The sequence below is a fragment of the Dromiciops gliroides genome, chromosome 4 (assembly GCF_019393635.1).
Source record: "Dromiciops gliroides isolate mDroGli1 chromosome 4, mDroGli1.pri, whole genome shotgun sequence".
NCBI classification, from domain to species: Eukaryota; Metazoa; Chordata; class Mammalia; order Microbiotheria; family Microbiotheriidae; genus Dromiciops; species Dromiciops gliroides.
Window position 1 is genome coordinate 255,523,641 of NC_057864.1, and position 18,684 is coordinate 255,542,324.

Here is an 18,684-nt window from a genome sequence, read left to right on the forward strand (position 1 = left end):
AGATGGAAATAGTCTGGAAGAGGAGCTTAGGCTAGGTTGGCAAAGCCCACCCTGTTGTTGCCAAGGTCGTAGACAGAGTAGTAGTTCCTGAGGAAAACATCCCCAAGGATCCAGAGAGGCTGGCCATTCTGGGAGGGCAGGTAAGTGGGCATGATCCCCACCTCACAGTAATTGCTGTTGCCCTGGAGGTGAGGAGAAGAGAAGGAGATGAGTGCATCAACCCATGGTGATGCACTTCCTCTTGGAAGTTGGCCTTTAGTGTCTGGAGGTAGAACTCATTGAGTAGGAGATATTTGCCTTAGGCTTCTTTCTCTGGGCAGGAAAAGTTCTAAATCTGCTCTAGAAAACCTTCTTTGACTGCCCCATTTCACAAGTACCTGTGCCTTGCCTGGACTAATACAGCCACTAAAGAGATGGGGAGGTGGGGGCAGGGAATGACCACTCACTGCTTGGTATCATTGTTCTCTTTGTTTAACCTCTTTTTCACTTATATTGGAGAATCAAAAAAAGCCCAGATTAAGTTTTCTATCTCTCCACATTTCTCCCACATACACATACACACATAGATACACACTATGCCTAGCACCATGTTGAATACATTATTTAATGCTTTCTATTGATTGAGTAATTAGCATATCACATGACCCACGTGGAACTTCTCAGCACAATGCCTGGCACATAGTAAATACTTAACAACTGCTCCATATATACATCCATCTATCCATCCATCCATCTATTAATCGTTCTACCTACCTACCTACCTAACAAACAACATATGTACCTACCTATTTACCTTTGCTCTGTCCCCCTATAGTTCTTCAAGAAAATTTCCAAAATGGAGTAAAGGAGTCAAGTCAGGGAAGCTACCCTGAAGGAGCAACCCAGTAAGATAAAGGGGTATTAACCCCTAACTGCCTCTCTCTCTCTCTCTCTCTCTCTCTCTCTCTCTCTCTCTCTCTCTCTCTCTCTCTCTCTCTCTTCTCTTGATCCCAAGTCGATGACCTGGACAACGGAACAGGCTGTCCCAAAAAACAGTGAGCTCCAAATTCCTGAGAGTATTCAACTTGAAATTCAATGCTGATGACTACCTCATGGAGATGTTATAGAAGAGATTCCTGTTTTGTGGGATTTGGAACAGATTATCCCTGATGACCCTTCCATTACTGAGCTTCTTGATTCTATCACATTAAATAATTCTAGAAGATCTCTACAATAGGAGTGTATATGTTTCCCCTAGTCCACCAATCCTGTGCTCTTTCATGCTTCTCATCACAAGGAACCTGGAGGGCTGGGAGCAGGGTATTTTTGAGGATATCATCTTGTCTCTCCTATAACCTACAACTAGATTTGCTGCACACATACCCAAGATGGAGTATGGAGGAGTTCCTCCCTCCTTTACCCTCCCTGCTCACAGGGACCACCCCTGATAAGGCAAGAATGTCTAAAATGGGGTGTGAAGGGGACTCACCGGAAGCACATAAGCAGAGGGAGGAAGAGGGAAGTTTACACCATTGATGTTGAAGGTGATAGTGGGCAGGCTCTGGATATTGCTGCAACTCACCAAGTACTGGAGGAGAGAGACACATGAAAAAAAAAACATTTTTATAGCATGGGGTTGAGGGAGGTGGTGGTGGGGTGGTCAGGGTACTTGGGATCCCCACTCTATCATGAGTCCCCAGAATTTCTGGAGTATGTTGAGGATAAAGATTTCCTGACCCAGTTTCTACTTCCTCTCCATACCAGTCCTGCCTCAGAACATGGATCAAACCATACCCTAACCAAAAAACTCCTAACTCTGAACATAAACCTCATAACCTGAGCCAGGGGTCAGAGCTATAGGGCTCCTTAGGGGAGCCAACAACGATGATGGCAGCATGTATACACATAGCACCTTAAGGCTGACAGAGTACTTTCCTCACAGTCATCCAGTGAAATACAGAGTCCAAGTATAATTATCCCCATTTGGTAGATGAGGAGACTGAGGCTTAGAGAGGTTAAGTATGTTGTTCCACATTCACATTATTGGTAAAGTGGGAAATGAACCTAGGCCTTCTGACTTCTGGAGTGGAAAGCCCAGTGTTTTCCCCTACACTCATTAATTCTAGCATTCCAACCTCCCCCTCCCCCAATCCCCTGCTCCCAGGAAGCTGGGGAAACAGGGATCTCTTACATCTCCATTTTCATCCTCCTCAGCTCCAATGTACTGCATCAGCTCAGAGAAGATCTGCTGGGGGGCAGTGAGGAGGGAAGTGCCAGTGTCCACAATAGCCTGGCAACCTTCAGAGCACCAGCCAGTGGACTGGCCTCCAATGGAGAACCTGTAAGAAGACAACCCCTGATGTGGGACAGGTCTTGGTCATGTGCCTTCCCTCCCCTTGCCTGCATTCCAGGATCTCTCTCCCTCAACAGCCCCTCTTTGCCCTTTGCTGAGAAAACTCCACCCCTCTCATCATAGAGAAACCCTGGGAGAGGAATTCCCACCTGGGTCATCTTGGGGGTCCCCAAGCCTACTACTGCTGGGCTTCCCCCTCCACCTGGAGGCAGGATTTGGGACACAGGAAGCTTTCTGACTTCAATCCCCTTCCCAGATTAGGGACATGGGTCCCATACCTCCCTTCTCCTCATTCAACTTCCTTATTTAAGGGCCCATCATAGACTTTGTCCCTCTAGGGCTGATCACATCCTCTGTTGGTAAAATATATTTTATATGAAGACTCCAGATGTCAGCCCATGAGAGTCATGGCTTTTCTCCCTAGACTTCAGGTCTCTCCCCTCTAAGCCCCCATTCTTCCAGACTGAAAGATTAATCTTCATGACTGTATCCATTCTGAGCCCCTGTCCCCCTCTCCCGACCAAACGTCACATACCCATTAATGGCAATCTGCCAGTAAGCTTCCTCAGTGACAGGGGACCAGTAGATGTCTCCAGTGTATATGCTGCTGTCCACTCCCCCAAAAACAAGTTCACCACCATTGTCAGAATTCTCATTCCTGAGGACACAGGGGAAATGGCAGCTTTGGGGAGGAGGCAGGGGGAAGCAGAGGAGAGAGGCTCCTTCTCTTCCCCACTTCCTTCCACAACTCTACTTACTGGGCCCACAGGCCATGAGTCTTCATCAGCAGCCCCTCCCCTACTCCTCTATTTACCAAAGGAAGGGGGGATAAGACATCCAAGGTCCCCCCAGCAACCAGGGTCAAGTGTTCAGTGAGCTTTGTAGCTGACCCCAGTGAGCTCATGCTAGGACAGCAAAAAGATCCATCTCCTAGGCCTCTGATTCCTTGGAGGAGCAGCATGGCAGAGTAGATAGAGAGGTGTTCTTCCAAAGCTAGGAAGACTGGAATTCTAGTCCTACCTCTGACCACAATGGTTGTGTGACCTTAAGGAGGTCAGTTAATCTCTCATTTTTGCAGACAATTCCCTCAGGCTGTAGGTTGCATTGGGACAACTAGGTGGCACTGCATTGGATAAAGTGTTAGTCCTGAAGTCAGGAAGACTCATCATCCTGAGTTCAAATCCAGCCTCAGACACTTACTAGCTGTATGACCCTGGGCAAATCACTTAAACCTGTTTTCCTCAGTTTCCTCAGCTGTAAAATTAGCTGGAGAAGGAAATAGCAAACCACAGTGCCACAGTAAGTTAGCCATGACTAAAGAACAACAAAAATAAGTTGCATTGGTAGTTTCCTACCTGGGAACTCCCTATACCAATGAAAAGACAGTTCCCTTCTCTTTCCCTACCCAGTTCCTTTATCTGTCAAGGGGGCTTGGATTAGACAACCTCCAAGATCCCTTCTGATCTTAAACTCATGATATGGACAATGCTCTTTGTATTCTCTTCTGGGTCTATAGCCTTCATAGTGATGAACATAGACTGGGGAAAAGGGAAGAATTGGGATGGCAAACCTCTGTCTGGCCTTCCAGAGCTTCTTCAATATGGCCCCAACCTCCCTATTCAACTTGTGCCATACTGTTCAACAGGAACCAGACTTTCCAGCCAGGTCAGTCTCCTCAGTGGCCCTTTCCCCTGTTCTAAGCTGATCAAGTTGATCCAAGAACTTCCCTCATCTACCTTCTCTATATCAGTTAATACCCAGTAGGGCCCTTGAGGGTAGAGCCCACCTCTTAGCCATGCCTACATCCCCTACCCTCCCTGACCCAGCCCCATTCTCATCCCACCTTCATGCAGGTGTTCAGTAAATACAAATGAATTTAAGGATTTCCCAATTGGGAGGGGAGAGGAAAGGAAAGAGTCACAGAGCAACACTTAATCTTGTGTGTCTGTGTGAGTCTCTGTGTGTGTGTGTGTGTGTGTGTGTGTGTGTGTCACAGACCCCTGTGGAGGCCTGGTAAAGTCTGTGACACCTTTCATAGAATCTTATTTTTAAATTCATACATAAAAACATACATACATATATAAATATATATGTCTATATACATGCGTGTATATAGACATATGTATATATGTGTATGTGTGTATATATGTATATGTGTGTGTGTGTGTGTGTGTGTATATATATATATATATATATATATGCATCCCAGATTAAGAAACTCTGCCATAGCGAATCTTACGTCCTAGAACCAGGAAAAGGGATGAGGTCAGGAGGGGGCTGAGGGCTCAGAGGAAGAAGCAAGCTGAGTCACTTACCCGCTAAGGTAGAAGGCAAAGACTGGGGCACTGAGCAGGTTCTCTTGCAGGAAGCCCTGCATCACAGTGGTGGCCCCACCAGAGCTGATGGCAGGATAGGCCAGGCCCAGGATCCCATCAAACTGGGCATACACAAAGTTGGTGCCAGGCTCAGTCTCACTCAGGCCAAACTCCTGGTTGGTGATGGAGATGCCCTGGATCTGTGGGGGTGACAGAGAAGGCCACCAGGGAAGGCTGACTCAGAAGAAGGTTGTGGGGAGAACTTGTCCCCCCAGGCCTACAGATGAGCTTAGTCTCCACACCTTAGTGAGGCAAGGGAGGAGAGAGGCTCAGGACCCACCCAGACAACTCTGTCCTGATGGAGCTGCTGTGGTGGGGAGCAGTTAGAGAGGGAAGGGGACCTAGAGCCACTTGGGGCCTTCTCTGCCAGAGGGCAGCATGACACATAGCTCTGACCAGCCTTCCCTCATGCCTCATGCTCCTTAAGGCTCCTAAAGCAAGACTAAGCTCACTGCAGAAGCAAGAGGAGCAAACTCCAGGCAGGCAGAGCTCCCTCTCAGCTGTGGCCAGTCTCTCAACAAACTTGAGGGGAATCTGAGAGCTCAGCTGGCTTCCCCTGGCTTCTACATGTCCTGGCTCTTACACTCCTACATGCCCCATCCTTGGAGAAGGGCCCCCACCACTGGGTGTCCATTCACGCACTCCCCTCTACCCACTTGCCCCCATAACCACTCACGGTCACAGTGTCATAGCCAAAGACTCCAGTAAGGCTCCCTGTTCCATACTGAAGAGAGAAGGTCTGTCCATTGCTGGAGTAGGTGGAAGACTCGCTGGGGTTGAACAGGGGGTGATTGGCTGCTCAGACAAAAAGAGGATGTCAGTAGATGGCAAGCACTTCTGTTCCCACTTCCCATTTCCTACTTCTCTGCATGGTAGTGCTATAGGAAGAGCATTCTTGGTATCAGAAGAGCTGGGTTCAAGCCTCATCTCTGCTATTCACTAGCCATATGACTCTGGGAAGGTCACATAACCTTTTAAAGCCTCAATTTCCTTATCTGTAAAATGGGAATATGAATAGCTGCACTTCCTGTCTTATGTAGTGGCTATAAGAAAATTCTGTTAGCAGTTATGATATGGCTTATTAGCCGTACCAGGTGGCACAGTGTATAGAGCCCTGGACTTAGAATCAATTAGACTCATCTTCCTGAGTTCAAATCCGGTCTCAGACATTTAGCTAAGTGATCCTGAGTAAGTCATTTACCCCTGTTTCCCTCAGTTTCCTCATCTGTAAAATAATCTGGGGAAGGAAATAGACCACTTCAGTATCTTTGCCACAAAATCCCCAAAAAGAGTCAGATATGACTGAAATGACAACTCCTCCAGACTTATTCTTGATACCTCTCAATCTGACAGTTAATGACATTCTGTCTTTGTGAGAAGATGGGGGATCCACACCTGTAATTTGTGGTTGTGCCACTCTCACTGTATAGAAATTCTGTAAAACTTAAAGTCTTATAAATACATCACTTACCACAGTGCCTAGCACATAGTAGACAATTAATCAATTCTAGTTGACCTACTACTGATTGAGAGTCTTAAAGAGTTGCTTTAGGGCAGTAAGGGCAACCTGCTGGTGGTCCCATAGTTAGAATGGACCAGAAGTAGGATTTGAATTCAGGCTTTTCAAGAGCTACACAGAAACCTCGGGAACTTGGACAATCAAAGGACTGATCCAGAACCATCTTCCCCTGTGGGGGAAGGGTGATAAGTTGTGGGGGGTGGGGATACGTTTCTACATGTTTACCTCCTTTATCTATTCCCAGCTACCATCATGCCTGCCCATACACTCCTTTCTCTCTGAACTGGCTTTTCTCCAGCTTCCTATTTCTGCCAAGTAACCAGCCCTACATTGACCCAAACCCATTGACACTGACCAGAGCCAGAGCATGTCTATGTATGTCCTGTCTGTGTAGGAAGATTGCAGAAGCAGAACCAAGTCTTCTGCTTCCCTTGCATTTCTCCCCATAGGTCCACTCAGTAGGGGCATCAAAAACTGTGTAGGTTGGAGTGGAATAGAATGAGGTCCAATTGATTCTTCTCAGCTCTGCTTTGGTTAGGCCATGTGACCCTGAAAGGGTTGCTGGTCTATTCTGACCCTCAAGTTCACCCAGCAGTCCCTCCTTTGCCTCCTCTGAAGTAGGTGTCATATCTTCTGCAGTTGAAGACTTTTCCCTTCCCTTTCCCCCCACCACCTGGGGTACTCACTGCAGGCCTGGCTCTGGCAATAGGTGGAGGCCACCCACAGGTTGGAGGAGCCAGTGTCAAAGAGGACCAGGAAGTTCTGGGGTGGGGTCCCGATGCTGATCTCCCCATAGTAGGACATCTAGGGAGGAAGCTTGGGTCACCAGACTGCACAGACCTGCCCTCTGCCTGGCACAATAAATGCCAGGTGACCTGTGCACTCAGATCATCCCCTGCCCACCTAAGGTGCAGCAGCACCTAGCCAGGCTAGGCTGGAGGCACAATGGCCTCCTATCTTCTAAACCTGCCTCCTTCATCAGTCCCCAGCCACAGTCACAGGAACAGAGGAATGGAAGGGACTTCAGAGGTCATCCTGTCCTGAAAACTGCTTACTGTCAAGTATCTGACAAGTGGTCACCCAGCTGTGGCTTGAAGAACTCAAGTCAAGGGGAAACTGGTTGACTCAGGAGTCACTTTGAGATAGTTGTAATCATGAGTTGAATTTTTCAACCCAAGTCTTTACATGTATCTCCATTGACACTTTATGTTTATCCCTATTCAGTTTCATCATATTAGATTTGGCTGAGTTCTCTGGGCTGCAAGATCTCTTTGGCTCCTGATACTGTCATTCAACCTTTTCCTTACTAATTTCTACCAATATTTGTGCCAACTCCCAATGCAATACCATTGCAAGGCCCATCTTGAGTCTCAGCATGGTCACCCCCATTAAAATGGAAGGTGCCTCCAGGAAAGGACTTTGTCAAAACTCTGTCGGGGCAGCTACGTGGCACAGTGGATAGAGCACCAGCCCTGGAGTCCGGAGGACCTGAGTTCAAATCCGGACTCAGACACTTGACACTTACTAGCTGTGGGACCCTGGGCAAGTCACTTGACCCCAGCTGCCTCACCAAAAAAAAAAAAACATAAACAAAAAAAAAAACAACTCTGTCAACGTGAAAGTTTTCTGAGGGTAGAGGGAAGGTCCCCTTTTTTTCTTGAAAGGCAGGACCCTCCCCCCAGGAGATGCTCATCACATCTGACTGCCACACTCTGACCTGGGACCCCAAGGGCCCCAGGAGAGCAGAGAGTCAGCCCGAAGTCTGAAGAGAGACAGAAGGTGCTCACTCACATCCATATAATTGTCCAGAGGTTCATAGCCAACAGCAAACTGGTTGAAGTACTTGGTGGCAGGGTCCCGTTTGTGGTTCCTCAGGTAGTCATGCAGCACACCTTTCTCCTTCATCACATGCTTCATGGACTTGAACCTCTTCAGAGGGACCCTGGGAGGGAGTAGCAGGAGGTGCTCTCAGTGAACCATCCCAGAACTCAATTGCTCCCTGACTCAACCAACCCCACCCACAATCCAGCAGCAAAGGCCCACTGACCATGATCATCAAGGGCTCAGATGCTGAGGAGGGATAACTCCCTCCTACCCTTAGCTGTGGCTGGCAACCTGTTCCCTTTCACATCCAGCTTTTTTTGTTTGTTTTTTTGTTTTTGCAGGGCAATGAGCATTAAGTGACTTGCCCAGGGTCACACAGCTAGTAAGTGTCTGAGGCCAGATTTGAACTCAGGGAGTTGAGTCTTCCTGATTTCAGGCCAGTTACTCTCTCTACTGGCCCCTTAGCTGACCCTTACTTTGAATATGTTTTCTTTTTACTCATTGTTTTTATTTTTTTTCTGTACATGATTTCTATTCTTTCCCAGCCTTACCCCCATCCCCCTGGCAGCTAGATCACAGAGTGGAAAGAGCTTAAGCCTGCAATCAGGAAGACCTCAGTTCAAATATGGCTCAGACACTAGCTGTTTGGCAGTGGAAAAATCATTTTACCTCTGTCTGCCTCAGTTTCTTCAATTGTCAAATGGGAAATAATAATGTAACTCTTGCCCCCAAACCCATTGATAGATGACTCTCTTCATATTTATGGAGATTAATGCCCTGCCCTAAGTGAGGGGCCAAGGTGAAGCTGGCAAGTGGTGAGAGAGCTCCAGTCTTTGCCAGTCCATTTTTGGATTCTGCAAGCAAGCGTGCCCTTTGATGTCCTATTTGGGACTCTTCAGGGCCAACCCCATTTTGGACTCCTGGAGTACCATTCTTCTTTAGGGCTCTTCAAGAATGGAATTGCTTTGGGTGCTTCTGCCTTCCAACCTTGAAAGGGCCAATCCCATTTTAGGTTACTGAAGGAAAAGACTCTGGGGAGACCTGAGAAGAGCAAGCAGTCTCCATCATGTCCCTGTCCTAAGCTTGGTTTTTTTTGTTTGTTTGTTTGTTTTGTTTTGTTTTGTTGCTGAGGCAATTGGGGTTAAGTGACTTGCCAAGGATCACACAGCTATTGTTAAGTGTCTGAGCTGGATTTGAACTCATGTCCTCCTGACTCCAGGGCCAGTGCTTTATTCACTGCGCCACCTAGCTGCTCCCCATGGTTGTAATTCTAATCCAGAGAGTGGCTTCTAGCCCCAACCTCCTGCTTCCCCTCCTGGCAGGAATGAAAGTCTCCCTTGGAGAAAGGTTGGAGGAGAGAAGGCTAGAGATGTCCATTCTGCCTCCCTTAGAGCCCCACACAATGACAGTCCCTCAAGACATGTGGGTCCCTCTCTACAGATGGGGCTTAGCACCACTCATCCCCTACAAAACCACCTACCTCCCAGGGCTATTGTCAGGTTCAAACAAGATGATATTTGTAAAGCACTTATTATAGTGCCAGCACACAGTAGGTGCTTAATAAATGTTGTTTACTTCCACCTGCACATCCCTCCCTCCCCATAGAAATGTAAGTTTCTTGAGAAACTATTTCATTTTTTAAAAATATTTTCTTGTGCCTATTTTATACATAGGAAGTGCTTAATAAATGATGGTTAATTTCAACTGAATTCTCATAGACACTGAAAATTCCTGGTTGGAGGATGGGGGTGGCCAGCATGAGTCTGGAGGCACTGAATCAGTCCTTCACCTTTGGTCATTTCCCCTGTAGCCCACTTTCTTTGGGATCCTTCTTTGTCTTTCACAAGGCTTGATGCTACACACTTACTTGATGATCATAGAATGAATCACCTTTCCTGGTCTTCCTCCCTCATCCCTAAGATGTTAGACCTGAAGTTGGTAGGGACTTGGGAGGTCCTCTGGTTCAACCCCCTCATTTTGCACATCAGGAAACTAAAACCCATTGACCTTAAGAGACTTGTTCAAAGTCACCTAGCTTATAAGTGACAGATCCAGGTTCAGATTCCAGGTGTTCTGACTACAAAGTCAAGGCTTTTGTACCTTTGCCAAAATGTCTCTTGAGTCGCATCTAACTCATTTTCTAGCTAAGGGAACAGACAGATGGCTCAGTGGATAGAGAAGAAGAACATGGGGAGTCAGGAAGACCTGAATTCAAATCCTATGCTTACTAGCTATGTAACTCTTAGTAAGTCATTTCACTTCTCTGTGCCTCAGTTTTCCTACTCTGCAAAATGGGAATAATGATAACACTTCCCAGGGTTCTTGTAAAGATCAAATGAGTTAATATATGTAAAAGGGAAAACAGGGGAGGGGGAGGATAGGAACAAGCATTTATATGTTGCATAGTATTTGTCAGGCACTGTGGTAAGCACTCTACAAATATTGTAAGCATTTTGTGAACCTCCAGGCACTATGCAAATGCTAGCCATTATTAGAAGTATAAGGAAATAGGCCCAGGGATCTTAGCTGACTTGCCCATTATACTGCAGGTAATAAGCAGCAGAGCCAGGATCCCAAGTCAGTTATTCTGACTCCCCATCCAGGGCTCTTCCCACTACACTGTGCTTCCTTCTCCCTTCTCTCTCCTGTGCCCTGTTCCCTGCCATCAGTTTCCCCCAGTCACCACCTCCCCCAGCCCCAGGACTTACTTGATTATCTTGTCTGCCTCTGAAAAGTGGAGGCAGACAAGAGCAATAATTAGCCACTTCATCATGATTGATTTCTTCTTCAGGCAGCTCCTAGAGTTACCACCTCCTGAGGTCCCCTCTGAGCTGAAGAGAACCACTGGGGACTCTCCTATATATACATCCAGAGTGGGGCATCCCCCCTCCTCCCTGCTTCCCACTGCCAGCCTCAGCAAACAGAATAATCAGTTGGCAGAAATGGCAAGTCAGGAGCACACAGGGTCTTACCTTCTTATCCAGAGCTTGGCTGCTTAATCTGTTATTAAGTACCCAGAGCCTCTTGGTCCCAAACAAATAGAGAAAATGCTAATATTATAACCAAACACAAATTAATTGTAGGACCCCTTCCCTTCTCATGTCCAAAGCTATCACCCCTGGCTTGGGAGGGGGAAAGGATGGAGTGAAGGGTAAAGTTATTGCTCTTGAGTTTACAGGGGAGGACTGTGCAGAGCAAAGATTGGGAAGGACTTTCCTTGAGAAAGGAAGTTTGAAAGACTATCATTTGGAAGAGTCTTTGAGGCCCTGTGATCTATAAAGAAAAGTCAGTCTGGGCTAGGGGAGAGACCCTCTTACACACAGATTGAGGGATTCGTGAGATACTCTCAGGATCCAAGGTGGGGGTGGCAGGTCTCTGCTTATCCCATATACCAGACACCAAGGTCAATGGGCTAGAGTCCAGGAGGTAGACTTTGAGGAACCCTAATTCTATTGTAGAATCATTCAATCAAGCAGGGACTATGACAGTAAGCCCCATAAGGAGAAGGACCGTGAGGGAAAGAATCTTAGAATTCATTTAGAGAGTGCATTTTGTCCAACTCCTTTCTTTGCTAGAGGAAGAAATGGAGGCCCAGAGGGGTTCCATTTCTTCTGCCCTCCACTCTCTTCTCTTCTCTCTCTACACTCTCACTCTTCATGAGCTCATCCACAGTACACACATTGCTTCCACTCTCATTCAGTTACATTCAAGGAGAATTTCTGAAGTATCTGTTGTGTCAGCCTTGTTGCTAGAGGCTGGAGATACAAACAACAACAAGAAAATCAATCAGTGTCTGCCCTCAAAGAGCTTATGGTGGTATGGGTGGCCCCTACACCAGAGATTCCAGAGATAAGCTGCTATGCCCCCCCCCAAATCTCATCACCCAATGGCCAATGTTCTGATGAGTTCTTCGGCACTTAGGTAGGGCTGGTTCTGTAACAATGAGCCCAAAGGGGGGCAGCTAGGTGGCGCAGTGGATAGAGCACCGGCCCTGAATTCAGGAGGACCTGAGTTCAAATTCAGCCTCAGACCCTTGACACTTACTAGCTATGTGACCCTGGGCAAGTCACTTAACCCCAATTGCCTCACCAAAAAAAAAACAATGAGCCCCAGGTCCATAACTGGGCCTGGACTTCTGAGCTTCATAAGATCATTCCAGGGGCAGCTAGATGGCGCAATGGATAGAGCACCGGCCCTGGAGTCAGGAGAACCTGAGTTCAAATCCGGCCTCAGACACTTAACATTTACTAGCTGTGTGACCCTGGGCAAGTCACGTAACCCCAATTGCCTCACAAAAAAAAAAAAAAAAGATCATTCCAGAGCTTGGGCTTCCATGGCAAAGCCTTTGAAAAACTAGTCACCTTCACACAGTGATGATATACTGGAAAGGACATTTAGTGGAGGCTTTTATAATGACATGCAAAATAGAATTGGGGGAGCAGCTAGGTGGCACAGTGGATAAAGCACCAGCCCTGGATTCAGGAGGACCTAAGTTCAAATCTGACCTCAGACACTTGACACTTACTAGCTGTGTAACCCTGGGCAAGTCACTTAATCCTCATTGCCCTACAAAAAAAAAAAATAGAATTGGGAAGGGTGGTCTATAGCAAAGCTTCTTAAAATATGGGTCACAAAAAATAATAAAAATAAAATATGGGTCATGACCCTATATGGGGTCACCTAACAGAATGTGGGGGTCACAACAATTTGCCAGTAAATGTTTGATTTGTATACCTATTTTTATATGCCCATATACCTGAAGTTGGGTAAAAATTTCTCAGGCAAGTGGAAAAAGTTTAAGAAGCCCTGGTCTATAGTACATGTATATCTGTTTTGAAGGCAAAAGTAAAGAACTTGTACCTTATCTGTACCAAAGACACCAAAATAACCCTCTTCTAAGAAGTTGCTCATGCAATGCTAACTAGGACCTAAATTAGAGCCTCTACTCTTTCTCTGCTCTCTTGGGATTTCATCAGCTCCCAAGGGTTTTATTATTGTAAAGAATTAATTGTGATTTGAGGTTTTTATGCCTCAGCACGCGCTGGCCTGGGGCTCCACAAACTGTTACCATGGCGCTGACACCTCACGTCATCACCACTCGCCAACACCTACATGGGCCTGGCAAAATTATAATGATTTGAAGCCTAGTGAGGATAGTCATGTGACTGTCAGAGCAGCCAGACAATTGGTTGGGGGCTGTGTGGGATTTCTAGGAACAGGGAGACGTCACCATTCTAGCTGGAAGCTGGAAGGCGACAGGAATAGGGTTGTGTATTCTCAGCTGATTCCTGGTCAGTGGTATTTTTTCAGGTTGTATAATTTCCCTTTCCCCATTTTATTTCCTTTCCCTTGATCCTACTGATCCTGTTTGTGTGGGGTTTTTTTTAAGTTCATTCTTGTTAAAATAAATCCTGTTCTGTTTTGAGGGAGGCTGCTGATCTCCTTCCTTGCCCCAATATTGCGGCGAGCCGCTTAGCTAACACTCCCTAATTAAAAATTGTTCCCCACATTATTAACCATATGCAGATTGATTCCCAGATCTATATATCCAGCCCTAACCTCTCTCTTGAATTTCAGTCCCACATCACTAGCTCACCGTTGGATATTTCTAACTAGATATCCCCAAAATATCTCACATCCAATATGACCCAAACAGAACTCTAGCTTTCCTCCCAAACTCACCCCTCTTCCTAATTTTCCTGTTTTGATCATGAACACCATCTCCCTTCCAAGTCTCAAGGGTTCTCAGTCAGCTTTATCCTTAACTTCTCACTCTCACTTAGCCAATTAGGGGTCAGATCTCGACATTTCTACTTTCACAGAATCACTGGAATCAGACCCCTTATTTCTGCTCACATGGTCACCACCTTTGTCTCATCATCTCTTACCTAGTGTTTTTTTGTTTGTTTGTTTGGTTGGTTGGTTGGTTTTTTGGTGTGTTTTTTTTGGTGAGGCAATTGGGGTTAAGTGACTTGCCCAGGGTCACACAACTAGTAAGTGTTAAGTGTCTGAGGCCAGATTTGAACTCAGGTACTCCTGACTCCAGGGCCGGTGCTCTATCCACTGCACCACCTAGCTGCCCCCTTGCCTAGTGGTTATTGCAACCACTTCCTAATTGGTCCTTCTTGTCAGGTCTCTTCTCTCCAACCTATCCTGCCTAGCTGCTAAAGGTATTTTCCTTAAGCTCAAATCTTACTATGTCACTCTCCCATTGAATAAACTTTAGTGTCAGCCTGCCCTTACTTAAAATCCAATTCACTGTAAGTCATGACATCACCCCAATGACATGTTCCTCTTCAAGAATGAAAGATAAGCAACTGCAACAATAACAACAAACTCCAGTGTCTTCCTATTACCTCTAAGATAAAACAGAAACTCCTTTGTTTGGCTTTTAGAGTCCTTTGTAATCCAATGAATCTTTCCAGTCTCATTGTACATTACTCTCCCTCCCACTTGATGCAATCCAGTCAAACTGGTCTTCTCTCTGTTCCTTCCAAAGGGCGCTCCATCTCTTCTTTCCATGTTCTATGCCCAAAATGCTTTCCCTCTTCACCTCTATCTTATGGAATCTTGCTTTTCCATCAAGATGCAGCTTCAGCCCCATCTTCTTCTCCATGAAGCTTTTCCTAGATCCTCCAGCTGCTAATGCCCTCTCTCCCTAACTACCTGGTATCTAAGTCTGTCGTATCTGACTCTTCATGCCCCCATGGATGGTATTCACCCCAGACCCTTTCCAACCTGAGGGCCTAATCTTCTGGTGTCAAATCTTTTAGCATTTTAATTGTCTGTGCGATTTTCTTGGCAAAGATACTGGAATGGTTTGATATTTCCTTCTCCAGTGGGTCGCCTTTTGTCAGAACTCTCCATTATGAGCTTTCTGTCTTGAGTAACCCTACACAGCATAGCCCATAGTTTTATTGAGCAAGCCCCTCTGCCACAAGAAGGCAGTGACCCAGAAGGGGCATCTCATTACCTTGTATTTATTTGTACTTATTCCTACACTTCTAAGTCCCTGTGGTGGCAAGGCTGAAGATTCCTGAGCCACTCAAGTGGGCAAGGGAACAAAGACAGTATGAGAAGGAAGAGGAATGAAAGATGAGGTTACTGGGAATATGGAGTTGGGGGGCTCAGGGAGCTATTTTAGCTAGAGACTCAACAGGGACATATAGAGAGAATAGAGGCCACACTTGGCCTCAATTAAGGCCTCTCTAGAGTTGAAATAGGAGAGCATTGGAAAAAAAATCCTGCTAGAAATTCATGCCCATGAATGCCTAGTATGGCTCTGTCCCCAGCTAAACCCAGGATCCATCGCTGGCGGGCTGTGGCAGGCACAGGGGTAAGGTCAGGGAACCTAATCAGGCAGCCCCCGGATAAGGGACTAAGAACAGGAAACAGGGATCCATTCAAAAGCCCCAAACTAAATACTGATAATAAATTCTGAGTGCTCACCCTTCACCCCTCCTCACCTCCCCCCAAGCATACGTCCTTTGATTGGGCCCTCAGCAGGATGTGGTTATCTACAGGAGTGTGGGACAACACTCAACCAGTTGCACCTTCAGATCCTGAGAACAGCAAGATCCAGTTCCAGACCTCAAGACTGGAAGGTACAATGGAACAGGGGAGGAGGGGCCACATGGGAGCCTGGAAGAGGGAGGTCATATCCACCTCTTAGTTCTCAGGGTGGCTCCCTGCTGGGCTTTGGGATAAGGAAGCAAGGCTGACAGCGACTTTATTAGAACTCCTCTATTGGAAGAGGGGCTAGGAAAGGGTGAACTGAGATCTGTAGAGATGACTTATCATTCTGGATTGGGGGGGAGCTGTTTGGGGAGATTGTAGAGACCGTGGATCTCTTCTCAGGACCTCCAATCTCCTTAGGTGAGAGAATCATTCAAGGAAGAGAAACCAAGGAGAACAGAAGACTCAGTGACAATCTGGATAGAAGATCCTTGTTTGGGTGCTTTAAAAGTGGGATTCTTCACCTTTTTTTGTGTCCTGAATCCCTCCTATAGTCTGCTGAAGTCTATGGAGCCCTTCTCAGAATAATGCATAGAATAAAATACATGGAGGCAGCTAGGTGGTGCAGTGGATAGAGCTCCAACTGGGGAGTCAGGAGGACCTACGTTCAAATCCAACCTCAGACACTTGACGATTTACTTGTTGTGTGACCCTGGGCAAGTCACTTAACCCTGCTTGCCTGGACAAATAAAAATTTAAAATTAAATAAAATACATAGGATTTCAAAAGGAAATAAATTCTGTTGAACTATAGCTCCCAAAATAAAACAAAAATTCACAGAACCTAATTTGGGGGGGGGGGAAACAATTTAGAGCTAGAAGAGAACTTAGTCTAACAACCTCACTTTTCAGAGGAAGAAACTGAAGCCCACAGCAAGGGAAATGACTTGCTCAAGGTCACATAGCTAGGGTTTTTTTTGTTGTTGTTGATTTTGTTTTGTTTTGTTTTGTTATTTCGATGAGACCAGGGTCACACAGCTAGTAAGTGTTAAGTGTCTGAGACCAGATTTTAACTCAGGTACTCCCGACTCCAGCCGGTGCTCTATTCACTGCACCACCTAGCTACCCCCACATAGCTAGTTATTAACAGAATTGGACTGTAGAGAGTTCAGAAAGTAAGAGGAAAGGAAGTTATGGTAAAGATTGTAGGCAGTTTTCTCAAGGAATTCAGTCATGAAAGGAGATATATAGGATGCTAGCCAATTGAAATAGATGGGTCAAGTGAGGGGTATTTTTACTGAAAAGGCAGAAAAGAAATGCTTCCTTACTCCAGATATAGTGCTTTCCCCACTGTATGACACTGCTTCTCACTGTATCACATTTGGGTATCAGAACCCCCTAACCTCATCTGGTTGAATTGTGGTCCTGTTGCTCTCCAGGCTAAGCCTTGCCCCTTCCTCCAATTTGGTGGATCTTGAATCTCAGCTCCATGTTGATGAGACTCTCTGCTTATCCCTCCTCCTTCCTCCCTAGGTGGAGGTCTCATGTTTCTGCTGATTCAGGACAGGGACAGGGTTACCCAAAGGCATCCCTCTCTCCTGATATCTTTCTCCCGCCACAGACGTAGTTCCTGGGCTCTCCTGAATCTTAATCCCACATTCCATTGAAGAACCAGGATAGGATGAGATAAGGTTCCTAGGTCAGGTCACACCTATCTGCAGGACCAGCAGGGATGAAAGGTCTGAGAGTGAGAATAACAAGTTAGAGTTTCAGAAAGAGACCAGCTCCAGTAGGGTGAGAGGGTTGTTTCAGGGTTGCAGGTTGTAGTTCAGGATCCATGAAGGTTAAGTATGAGCCTAAGGGTCCAAGTGATATATCCACAGGATCATGACACTCATGAAATTCCAACTCTCCCAGACCCTCAGTCAGGCAGCTTCAGGCCTCTTTCTACCTTTACTCAAAATGTTTCTCAAATTCTTGTTTTCTTCTCAATTCTCCCCACCACCACCACCCTAGTCCAGGCCCTCATCACCCCATAACCAGGCAGCTCAACCCTATACACCTCTGCTAGATTAAACTTGTCAGAGCAAAGCTCTGACCTTGTCAACAATGCCCAATGGTCCTCTCTTTTTCCTACCACATCAACCTCCCCCCGCCCCCCTCTGAATTCACCCTCAGTAGTGCCTGCCCAACCTTGTCTCTCCCAACACACCAACTCCAATTGTTATATCTTCCAGGAATTTACACCTCAGAAATCAGCAAACTATCCAAGTCAAGGCTTGATTCATTGCTATGTTATCTCTAGAAAGTGATGGAGAAATTGTTAATATTGCAGATTAAACTTAAAAGGTTGTCCGCCACACACTTAATACCCTGGAAAGTTAGTTGTTAAACATTTACCAGCACACCCCTGCCTCCCCACATTCCTTGCTTCTTTTGTTCTGCTCTTTCTTCTTTGTGCATAGTTACAAATTTGCAGATGACACGAAGATGGCAGAGAGTTAACACAGTACCCAAAAGGTACAATATCTGATTCTAATAAGAAGAAAACAAATAGAGACATAAGGGGGGTAGAGCAGAGGGATAGGGTTCTCACAGGTCAGTCCTCCTATTACAGAGATAAATGCAAATTCTTATACTTGGGTTCAAAAAAATCAACATTACAAATACAAGATACCCTTGTATGGTTTTTTGTTGTTGTTGTTTTGTTTGGGGGGGGTGCAAGGCAATGAGGGTTAAATGACTTGCCCAGGGTCACACAGCTAGTAAGTGTCAAGTGTCTGAGGCCGGATTTGAACTCAGGTCCTTCTGAATCCAGAGCCGGTGCTTTATCCACTTGCCACCTAGATGCCCCACCCCCACCCCTGTATGGTTTTAATGAACTACAATCTCAACATGGATCAGCGGAATGTTTGTGCTCTTTTTTTAAATTATGGGACCTTTAGTTTATGTCATTGGAATAGAAGATTCCAGGTAAGCTGAAAATACCACTTCTACCAGTATACATGACCAAGTGTTCTGCAAATTTTAGTCTTCAGAGATGCCTGCAGCACTCATGGAGGATCAGAGTAGCCAGTACCTGTCAGAGGTGTGACGTAAAAGCAGGTCTTTCTGACCCTGAGGCTAGGGTTTTTATCGACCACGTCAAACTGCCTCTCTTACACCTTTGGCCCGTGATGT

At 46.1% G+C, this 18,684-nt stretch overlaps 1 protein-coding gene across 1 annotated transcript; it reads right to left on the reverse strand.

Moving 5' to 3' along the window:
* On the reverse strand, positions 1 to 10,863 carry LOC122756338 (gastricsin-like). Its single transcript, XM_044005582.1, has 9 exons — positions 10,759 to 10,863; positions 8,018 to 8,168; positions 6,913 to 7,030; positions 5,384 to 5,502; positions 4,648 to 4,847; positions 2,868 to 2,990; positions 2,171 to 2,318; positions 1,469 to 1,567; positions 1 to 182 (listed from the first exon to the last, which is right to left on the reverse strand). Exons 1-9 carry the CDS (start codon positions 10,821 to 10,823, stop codon positions 27 to 29), a joined length of 1,179 nt encoding a protein of 392 aa, XP_043861517.1. The 5' UTR covers positions 10,824 to 10,863; the 3' UTR covers positions 1 to 26.
* Positions 10,864 to 18,684: the final 7,821 nt, after the last annotated feature.

What these genes read in the sequence shown, in the direction of transcription:
- LOC122756338 (XM_044005582.1), bottom strand. Translation starts at nt 10,823, where the DNA reads ATGATGAAGTGGCTAATTATTGCTCTTGTCTGCCTCCACTTTTCAGAG. An exon ending in GAGGCAGACAAGATAATCAA is followed by an intron (nt 8,169 to 10,758) that starts GTAAGTCCTGGG and finishes ACTCCCTCCCAG; the next exon opens with GGTCCCTCTGAAGAGGTTCA. An exon ending in TTGGCTATGACACTGTGACC is followed by an intron (nt 4,848 to 5,383) that starts GTGAGTGGTTAT and finishes TCACCCCCACAG; the next exon opens with ATCCAGGGCATCTCCATCAC.